Source organism: Rhinopithecus roxellana, chromosome 14 (genome assembly GCF_007565055.1).
Source record: "Rhinopithecus roxellana isolate Shanxi Qingling chromosome 14, ASM756505v1, whole genome shotgun sequence".
In the NCBI taxonomy this organism is placed as follows: Eukaryota; Metazoa; Chordata; class Mammalia; order Primates; family Cercopithecidae; genus Rhinopithecus; species Rhinopithecus roxellana.
This window is the reverse complement of record NC_044562.1, coordinates 47,596,106-47,607,004: the sequence shown is the minus strand read 5'-3', so window position 1 is coordinate 47,607,004 and position 10,899 is coordinate 47,596,106. Positions and strand designations below refer to the sequence as shown.

At 41.0% G+C, this 10,899-nt stretch overlaps 1 protein-coding gene across 2 annotated transcripts in view; it reads left to right on the top strand.

Moving 5' to 3' along the window:
- Nucleotides 1-1,009: 1,009 nt before the first annotated feature.
- Nucleotides 1,010-10,899, top strand: part of ITGAV (integrin subunit alpha V) — a 90,868-nt gene continuing 80,978 nt past the window's right edge. Inside the window, exon 1 of one of the 2 annotated variants that reach the window (XM_010370303.2) lies at nucleotides 1,010-1,628. In XM_010370303.2, coding sequence (XP_010368605.2) covers nucleotides 1,444-1,628 — 185 coding nt within the window. In that variant the 5' untranslated portion in view covers nucleotides 1,010-1,443. The remainder of the gene's footprint in view (nucleotides 1,629-10,899) is intronic. The other variant, XM_010370304.2, reaches the window with a different exon arrangement.

Genomic DNA, 10,899 nt, shown 5'->3' with positions numbered 1-10,899 from the left:
GGCATTTCACTTCCATTTATATACATATCCTTTTGCAGGATTACTTGATAGTTAATGTATATTGTGATTGAGTTTTAATAGTTACTTTGGGAAAACAGAAATTACTGTTCCAGTACTTACTTGTAAGTAGTTAAAGTCTACACAATGCACTTAAACTTTATCTTGTTCAACAGATTCTGTAGCACATGAAACACTTGAAATATGTAAGAGTCACTTCTCTGGGCACTTTGCTGATTTCGTCTGCTATTTATTCACTGATTCGACATTTTATTGATCCATTACTATCTGCTTGGCAAGGTGCTAGAAAATAGGAATACTAAGAAAAAGGTTAAGGCTCCTATCCTCAAGGCTCTCTCTCAGTACAGTTTGGTCAAGGCTTGATGGAACACAGCAGTGGCAAACAAGCACGAGGGGCCTTATTTCACCGGTGTGCAGTCCTTTTCCAGCTCTGAAATTATGTCTATCCAAACATCCTAAATCAACAAATCAGTTTTTCTAAATCATACAACGGCAGCTAACAAACTGGGAATAAGGCTTCGATTATTCTGACTTGATTTAAAACGATCACTGCCAATTCTTTGCCCTGACAATCCTTTCTTTGACTACTAAGTTAAGCTTTACACACCTCACTTGCAAGAGGCTATGCTGGCTTTCTGGAAATCTGTAATTAAGCTCGGTGTTTGTGGGATGGAGTGTAATTAACGACCATTAATTACAGAGTTTCGTTCGTGAGAGCCTGCCAGACTAAGTAGCAGAAACACGAGAAGCTGATAAAAAGCTTTCCTCATTTTTAAACAAAAGTCGCACGGGACAAGGGAACGTGGGCTGCCCTTGCTTCTCCCGTGGACGCGGGTGGATTGGGACGCTGGACCGTGCCTCCCCGCCCCCGCCCCTACGCCTCCTCCAGTGCTCAGCCTGAGGCCTTCGTCCAGGAGCGCTGCCACTGACCCAGGCTCAGGAGCTGTGGACCCCGACACAGACTCCCGGGTCTCGGGACAGGCGGCGACTGCACTCACGGAAGTGCGCTGAGCTCTCCCCTGTGGAAGGGCGCCTCTCCTCCCCCACTTCCTCCTCCAGCTCCGCGGCACAGCCTCCCGGGCCGGCTCCTCCTCCTCCCAGGTCTCCTCCCAGTGCCGCCGCGGCTCTCAGGCCCGAGGTGCGGCGCTCACCCCGGCAGTCCCCAGCCTCAGAAGCGGCGGAGCCGGAGGGAAGCCAGGGGCCGTCTGCGCTGCTGTCCCCGCCCCGCGCGCTCTGCGCCCCTCGTCCCTGGTGGTCGCTCCGAAGCTCAGCCCTCCTGCCTGCCCCGGAGCTGTCCCGGGCTAGCCGAGAGCGGCCGGCAAGTTTGGGCGCGCGCAGGCGGCGGGCCGCTGGCACTGGGCGCCTCGGTGGGGCGGGGGGAGGTGGCCACCGCTCCCGGCTCGGCGTCCCGCGCGCACTTCGACGATGGCTTCTCCGCCGCGGCGACGGCTGCGCCTCGGTCCCCGCGGCCTCCCGCTTCTTCTCTCGGGACTCCTGCTACCTCTGTGCCGCGCCTTCAACCTGGACGTGGACAGTCCTGCCGAGTACTCTGGCCCCGAGGGAAGTTACTTCGGCTTCGCGGTGGATTTCTTCGTGCCCAGCGCGTCTTCGTAAGTGGCTGCACTTGGAACCGGAGCCGGCCCCCTCCCCCACCGCGCGCACCCACCCAGCCCGTTTCTCCACTGGGATTGATTTCCGAGAGATCCCGGCGTCTGTCTGTCTCACCCATCCTACCCCTCAGAGTGGTTTATGTCCTGGGTGGAGGAAATATTTGGGGAAATGAACTCCCCTTGGTACCCATCATCCAGTTACATCCCGCTCCTCACCTCTTAAAATTGGTTAGGGGCAGCGGGAGAGTTTTGAAGCAGACCTGTGCTTAAAAATCGGGATAAGTGGGAAATCAACAAAGGCTGGTCTTGCCGGACTCCCCACCTGTGCCAACGTCGAGGATTTGGTCAATATCATCCCCGAACTTCTTTTTATCTTGTACCAGTTAGGCTTCTTGGTAGCCTTTTTCTGCTTTACAGGCTTAACGCCCGTCCTTTTCAGTCTCCCTAAACAAGCCCTCCCCCACTCTTTCCGCCTCTGTCTGATTCTGTTTCTCCTCACTCCTTTTGCAGACATTCTGATAACTTAAAATGACCATACTGTCCTATTGAATTCATTGTGTCTTATCTCTGGGACTGTCAGACATTTGCACATTTGAGGTTGAACAGATGAATTGAATGTGTCATCTGTTCTTTTTATAGTGATTCACTATTTAGGTCATTGTTCAGAAGGAACAAGGGTGTTTGCTGAGTTTTCACTCACTGCAGGTCATTTGAATATTGCAGTATTTCATAATTCAGTTATGTTTTCAAGTTGCCAGCGTTCCGCGTTGCAAGGGCCGTCAGGATTTGTAACAGTTATTGTCATTATTGTGTTAGAAATCGTCTCCGACTTTACTGAATGCTGACATCATTCTCACCACCCCACCCCCATGGTAGCGTTAGGAGTACTGTTTTAATGAGTGTTGACTGTTTTTTTTTTTTTTTTTAATGATGTTTAAATCTTGTTTTCAACAGAGAAACTGTTCTTAGGGTGCCTTCTAAACGCTTAGACATTGTAACAACATATTTTTGTTAGCATATTTTCTGTATAAGATGTCCCTTCGGGGTGAAGTGGAGGATAATTTTGACAGTTAGTACGTGGATAGGACCATCTTCCACTCATACATGCCTAATTTGAGGGTGGTCTTAACGTTTTTCTATGACTGGTTTAGAATATTCAGCAGAATTTAGTCTTAGTGTTTTTCTGAATGTTACTGAGTATCATTCATTTGGGTAACAACATTCGCAGCAATACAGATTGGATGCAGTTAGTGGAAACTTTGTTAGTGGAGACATTATTTTATGTAGCAAGCTTAGTTTTATTTGTTGTTTGCAGTTACAGTGCTTTCTGTGAGACCTGGTGCACAGATTTTCCAACATGATAAAAATAATCATTATTTAGGAACATTTACCAATTTCACATTCCATTTAGTCATTTTAGTCAGCGTTATCTTTTTATTTATGATTTTTAACCACAGGGGTGAATACCAAACATTATCTTTAAACATTTTTGTTTTCAGATACTTTCAAGTGTATGCCTTTATGAGACGGAACATTTTAGTTGCTCCCAAGGGTTCAATTTTAGATTTAATTTGTACAGAAATTCTAATGATTTTGAAAATATATGTCTTCAGTCAAAAATTCGCATTTAAATACTTAATACAAAAATTAACCAGACGTGGTGGTGCACACCTGGAATCCCAGCTCTGTGGGAGGCTGAGATGAGAGGATTGCTTGGAAAGTGGAGGTTGCAGTGAATGGAGATTGTGCCACTACACTCCGGCCTGGGCGGCAGAGAGAGACTGTCTGAGAAACAAAAACAAAATAAAAAACAAAAACAAAACAACAACGAAAAACTTTAAAGTTAATGGCAGTGTTTTACAAATGTTACTGTTAATTCTTCAGCAATGCTCTAAGTTTAGTGTAAGATAAATGAGAGGCTGATAAACTTCAAGTGTTGTTTTTTTTTTCGTTTGGAAAATGCAGTAATGTTGGACTATTCATGATATTTGCTACTGCTGATGACAAGCCAGGGTGACTAATCTTTGGCCGCTCATTTATAATCAATGACTATGTTGTGACCTCACAGGTTTACATAACTTCACTCATAGACCTTTAATGATAAGGAGAAATTGAACTTGGGTTTGGTTTCATATAATATTTTGAAATATTCATCCGCAACTTTGTTACTGATAGACCAGAGAGGCTCTAGGTATAGGTAACTTAAAAAATGGAAACCAACCTTGAGTTTTTTTTTTTTTTTCTTTCTTTTTAAACGAAATGTGTATGAACAGAGGTTTTTACTCCCTGAGCTTTTCAGATTTAACAAAAATTTATGTAAAATTATGCTGAATTTTCTAAAAGGGCATTTTAAATTTAACAAGCATTGGAATCCAAGGTACATGGGATGCCATTTCCAATATTACCAGTTGCATTTATTGTTATTTGGTATTACCATCAACTTTTAAAAGAAGAAAAGCCACATAATGAAAAAGTATTTGTCAATTCAAGAGCGCCTTTCTTCTGAGGGGAGAAGGATTCATGAGGAGCAGTGGTTATGACGTCCACTCCTGTTGCTTTTTCCAGTTTTGGTGTCCACATACCTTGGGGAAGCTGTAGAATTATTTTCTGCCTAATTTTTCTCTTGATAGAAAATTATTATTGGATTATCTGCATAGTTTTGTTGTGAAAATTAATGAGTATTTATTAAAGGGAAGGACAAATAAAGTACTAAGCAAAATGTTAAGGCGGCCCCTCAAAAAGTCACTCCAGAAATGAGTCATGTTTGAAATAAAAATTCCCAAAAATAGTGATTTTCAAAATTATGAAAAATAAAGCATGCGCATTCTGTTTTTTTTTTTTTTCCCTGTAAGCATTTATGCTGTATTGTAAAACTAAAATTTAAAGACTATATGCAGGCCAATAATTAAAGTCATACTTTTCTTGTGGTGACTAATTGGAAAAATTAAAAATTACATCCTAGGTTTAATTATAATGATGACATCTTATTTTGGTAAACATATTTTATAATTTGCTAAGCACTTATATCTCATTTCATTCTGTAGCCCACACCACCAGCGGGGAAGTAAGGGGAAGCAGATATACTCATTCTTACAGATCAGGAGGAAACGGAGGCAGAAGAGTTTTCAGTCTAGTTATTTGAGTAGGTTGGTGTGAGTAGAGGGTAAGAAAGGGAGGGATCCGAAGACAGGGTGTAAAATTCAAATCCCACTTTTTAAAATTCAGATATTGAATTTTTAAAGAAAATAACTGAACAATTTTAAAATTCTTTAAATATATGTCATACAGTTCTCATTTTATGTATTTCTTTATTTTAAAATAATGCTATGATGAATAACACTGGATTCTTGCCTTTTCCCCCATTAAACACTAATGGAGCCTTATCTTACAGTTGACAATGTGTAGATGTGTGTGTCTTTTTTTTTTTTTTTTTTTTTTGAGACGGAGTCTTGCTCTGTCGCCCAGGCTGGAGTGCGGTGGCCGGATCTCAGCTCACTGCAAGCTCCGCCTCCCAGGTTCCCGCCATTCTCCTGCCTCAGCCTCCTGAGTAGCTGGGACTACAGGCGCCTGCCGCCACGCCCGGCTAGTTTTTTGTACTTTTTAGTAGAGACGGGGTTTCACCGTGTTAGCCAGGATGGTCTCGATTTCCAGACCTCATGATCCGCCCGTCTCGGCCTCCCAAAGTGCTGGGATTACAGGCTTGAGCCACCGCGCCCGGCCAGATGTGTGTCTTACAAGCAGAAGGTCCTTCAATGGTTCTCAGTCCTGACTTCATGTTTTCAATATCTGAAAGCCTTTTAAGTAAAACTCCTGCCCTGGCTGTATCTTAAATCTAAAAGTAGATCTCTGACTTGATATTCCAGTGGCCTGGCCTGTAAATCATTTCTCATTGACTAGCCTGTCGTAACTCAATTTAACTAAAAAGGAACTCTTCACCAAGAGATGTCAGTTGCACCTCTGTTTCTATTAATGGTGGCATCATTTTCTCTGTAACCTTGGAAATAATTTCATATTCCTCCCTCTCATGTTCTATTTCTGTGTCTCTCCTACTTCACCACCTTAATATCAGTCAGTGATTAGTCAGCAGGCAGAAGCTCCTAGAAATTCTTCCTTCTACTCCTTATTTCAGTATAGTTATGACAAGTGTAGTCCATGGCACTCAGGTCCTCCCCAATCCCTCTGCCCATCATTTGGCTCTTAAACCTGCAGAACATCTTATCTGTTTCTATTTGTTTTATCTTTCTGTAACATCCTTTTTCATCCTGGTATTCTGTTGCAAAAATTTTCATAATAAAGCTTCCGTTGCCAGCAAGAAAGTCCAAACTGCTTAACGTGGATTAAGGTCACTTGCAATCTGTCCCAACCTGTGTGTATTTTTAAAACTTCATGTACCATTTCTACTCTTACCATTTTAACTGTTTTCACAACACTTTACAAAATGATGCCAGCTCATTTTTTATAAACCTCAGAGTAGCTCTGACTAGATTGGTTGATTTTTCTCATCATAAATAATATAAATGTATATTAGGGGACACAAAATTAGACTATAATTTTATTCTTTAGAAAGCAATTCCTATACTGATTACTTCTGATTAAGGACATAACAGTGTTTTATAGAGCATTATGAAAGACAAGGGAAAATATATGGAAATTGTAGTTACTGCTTCTGTTTTACATCATGTGGTTGTTAACTGGCATTTTTGTTTTTCTTTTGATTCAAAAAAGCATTTTTTAAAAAATGAAAAGTAAATCTGAAACTGGAATTGTAGCTTTGAAATAACATACAGTACTATTTCATACACATTTATTTCTATATACATGTATGATAGTTTTTCAGAAGTTCCTTTTGGTGAAGACTCATTGATCAACTCAGAGTCAGCTAAATATATTAAACATGCTTTATCTTAGGTCAGTGCTGAAAGCAGACAAACAAGTTAGTTTATTTGGAGGGTTTGAAAAATGGACTTGTCATTGTTTGGCAGGTTACCCCTCCTTGGTTGTCAAGGTCACATTCCCTGAATCAACTGCCCTTCAAGTACACTTTGGATGGGGAGTGCATCCAAAGGCCGTCCTCCTGATTGGTTCCTCTGAGCCTCTTGTCTGTCTCCCGCTCACTTCCTCCTGTGATACCACTCCCTCCCTATCTCTCTCTCTTTTCTCTTTTTCTGTCTTTTGTCCTTCCTTTCTTTTTCTTTTCCTCTATCTCTTTTCCTCCTTTCCATCCATCTTTCTGTCCCCTCTCCCAAACTCAATCCTTTATATTTTAGCACTTCTTGGCGTGGATGTAAACCTTAATTTTGAAGTCCCAGAGAGTTATTTAATGGCAATGTTTCCAGTCATTAAAAAAAATGTAGAGGATGAGGATTCTGATGATGTTCTTGGACACACTTTTTGGAGGGAAATGGAGTCTATCAGGAGAGAGTTGCAGGCACAGGAAATTAAGTCACTCAGCTTCAGATTTACACTGCTCATCAGTGAAAACTCTTGTCAACCTTGCCTCACCCTGTGTATTCTCCCCACCTCTCCACTATTGATAAGAAATGTTTAAGCCAATTTTTCTACCTTTCTTTCTCTTTTTCTCCTTCCTTTGAGTTAATCACTGGAATGGCCCTTTGAAAAAACTGAGGAAAGAAAAGCCCTTTTAAAGACAGAATTTAAGTTTTACATTTTCTACTCTTTTAGGGAATAACTTATTAATGGCATCAATTGTTTTCAGGACCAAGGTGATAATTAAATACCATCCTCTTGTATTTTCCTGGTATTTCAGATTTTCTAAGTTTGCATTTATTATCACCCTCAGAAAATTTCTTTTTAAAGTAATTATAGTGGGCATTGTTGTCTCCATTCAGTAGAAAAGGGAACAGAGATTCAAAGTTACTCCTTCAGTTGATTTGCAGTGTCTGTAAATTTTAATTCCAAACTGTTTCCGTTAGATAGTGTTGCTTAGATCACAAACTTTTTTTTTTTTTCCTGGTCTGTCAGTTTTCTTACCCTAATTAAGCTGTTGTACACATTCATTAGTCATTCTTAGATGAAATTCAAGTAACAATTATTTTTATAGAGTATTTTATTAACTTTGTTTTTTGTAGTGTGTGTTCCTTTTCTTTTTTTGAGATGGAGTCTCGCTCTGTTGCCAGGCTGGAGTGCAGTGGCACGATCTTGGCTTGCTGCAACCTCTGCCTCCCGGATTTAAGCAATTTCCGGCTAATTTTTCTATTTTTGGTAGAGATGGAGTTTCACCATGTTGGCCAGGCTGGTTTTGAACTCCTGACCTCAAGTGATCCGCCTGACGGGGCCTCCCAAAGTACTAGGATTACAGGTGTGAGCTGCCGCGCTTGGCCTGTGTTGCTTTTTATTCCTTAGTTTTTTATATAGCATCTTTTATCACCTTGTATCCAGTTTTCTATGCAAATATTTGTTTTTCACTATGCAACTTCCTCGTAAGACTTTAACATATGTCTAAGATAATTTTGCTTTCTCCATCTCTTCATTGTTCTCTTTAAAACACTTAAATATCTTAATGATAAGTTTCATATTGAGATGGCATTTTGTATGAAAAACTTCATTCCTCTGCTTTTTTCCCTCACAAATTTGGCATGTAAATATTGACACATTCCTTTTATATTATTCTGCCATTTCTGTGGCATTTCACCAATGTGCAAGTCTGCACATGAAGGTATGCTTAGGAAAACTTAATGAACATCCATATTTGTACACCTGAGTACCATCATTTCATGCCTAAAATGTGCAAATAGCCTGATGAAAAGCAACAGGCTTGTTCCTGGTCTTATCCAAGGAACTCAAGCTGTGTGCTGCCAATAGAGTGCTGTTTTCATTCAGAGAACTCTCCTACTGGGCTCTTTTTCTCTGTCTTTGTTGAAGGCCTTCTCCTAATAACTTTCCAGCTCTGTCTTACAGTGCCAACTAAAGAAAGTATCTGAAACCCAAAATTAAGTAGAGATGTTACATAAGGAAATTGTTTTAAGGGTAATTTAAATAATTGGATGTTTAATAGAGGATGCTTTCTGCATTTTTGAGAAGTTCAGACCTAGTGGAAATGACTTATTTATATATGGCTACTTTAAGATTGAGACATAGCTATTGAATTGACTTTGCTACACCACTGTCTATTTAAACTTTTCTTGAGTTCTTATGTGGCAGGCTCAAAAGATGAATTAGAGTACCCTGCATTCAAAGAAGCAATTTATCATAAGATAGGCAGAATAGTTTTGACCAAAAAATTATAAAAGATATTGTAAGACAGGGATCCCCAGCCCTCAGGCCATGGATGAGTACTGGCCCACAGCCTCTTAGGGACCATGCTGCACAGCAGGAAGCGAGCAGCAGGAAAGTGAGCATTACCACCTGAGCTCTGCCTCCTGTCAGATCAGCGGTGGCATTAGATTCTCATAGGAGAAACACTATTGTGTGAACCCTGTTGTGAAGTGTGCATGCAAGGGATCTAGGTTACATGCTTCTTATGAGAATCTAATGCCTGATGATCTGAGTTGGACAGTTTTATCCTGAAAGCATCCCCCTCTATGTCTGGGGAAGAAAAGGTTGGGAACCACTATTTGAAGACAATCTAGAAGTGATTTTTGCTTGTAGGTTTCCAGGCAAAGCCTGAGAACCAATTTTCCTATCCTGACCTAGAACCTGGTATTATCCACAACACTTAAGAACGTGTACATACCTGTGCTTACATTACTCTCCTTAGGACTACTGTTGCAATGACCCAAGCAAGCACTATTCAACCCTGAAAAGCAAACTTACCTGAACTGTTCTTTTGCTCTAGTATGCACTCAGAATGAAAAGGGGTAGTTGTGTGATTTGGGGGTCAAATTTTAGACCTGTTAAAAAATTGTGTATGTAATAAATTTACATATTATAGTTTACACACACACACACACACACACACACACACACACACACACACACACACACACAAAGTTTCACTGTGTTGACCAGCTCTGCTCTAGATAAAGAACCAATGGGGTTTTGATGACGAGCTGCTCTCTTAGTTATGGGAGGTGGGGACTCTCTTACTTGTAGCCTTTTTTTTTTTTTTTTTTTTTGAGACAGTTTTCCTCTGTTGCCCAGGCTGCTGGACTGCAGTGGTGCCATCTTGGCTCACTGCAACCTCCACCTCCTGGGTTCAAGCAATTCCTGCCTCAGCCTCCTTAGTAGCTGGGATTACAGGCTCATGCCACCACGCCTGGCTAATTTTTTTAAATTTTTAGTAGAGATGGGGTTTTGCCATGTTGGTCTCGAACTCCTGACCTCAAGTGATCCGCCTGCCTCAGCCGCCCAAAGTGTTGGGATTACAGGCGTGAGCCACTGTGCCCAACCTCTTTTTTTCTTATAAAAGATTTTTGCTGAATGAAAACTAAGTTCATTTTCTACCCAGAATCATTTTGCTGTGATAGGAGAGAGCCAACATTCGTCTTTTACTGATGCCAAATATGACTGCATGAAGCTCTATTAAACAGGGCGTGGTTTGGTTGGGAGTTACATCTTTATTTTGAATTTGTGGATTTTTAAGATAAGTGTCAGAAAATGGGATTATTCGTAACCCTGCAATTCGTACAGCCAGCTTTTGTCTAGTGTAGATGAGATTTGTCAGCTACTACCCAGAATAAGAAATTGATTTTAAGAGTTCAAATGAATGCGTTCCATATTTAAGATGTGCATTCGTTTCACAAAAAGGTGAAAAGCAATTGTAAATGTTTCCTTTGCCAGGATAATTTAAGTGACTTAGTATTTAATGAAATAAAATTGTTATGGTGATAGCATTTTAGGACTGTTTTTGTCTACCTGTATCCTGTTTTACCTGACAGAATTCCCCCATCTGTGTTCTGATATAGCATACTGTCTCTCAGACAGGGCTTCAGACTACAATTGGATAACTCACAGATATCTCAAACAAACATATTGATAATAGAATTCATGGTTTTTCTGTAAATACTTATTTTATTTTATTTCTTGAGACAGGGACTCGCTGTTTCACCCAGGCTGTTTGCTTACTTTCTAGCACTTGTAATCACAGCTCACTGCAGCCTCAATGTCGGGGACTCAAGCCATCCTCCTGTCTCAGGACCCCAGCTCCACCCCCAAAGTTGGGACCACAGGCACATGCCACCACACCCAGTGAATTATTTTATTCTTTGCAGAGATGAGGGTCTTACTGTGTTGCCTAGGTTAGTCTTGAACTCCTGTAAGTACTTAATCTGCCTTCTGCTTCTCTGCTCTCTAGGCTTTTCTCCCATCAATG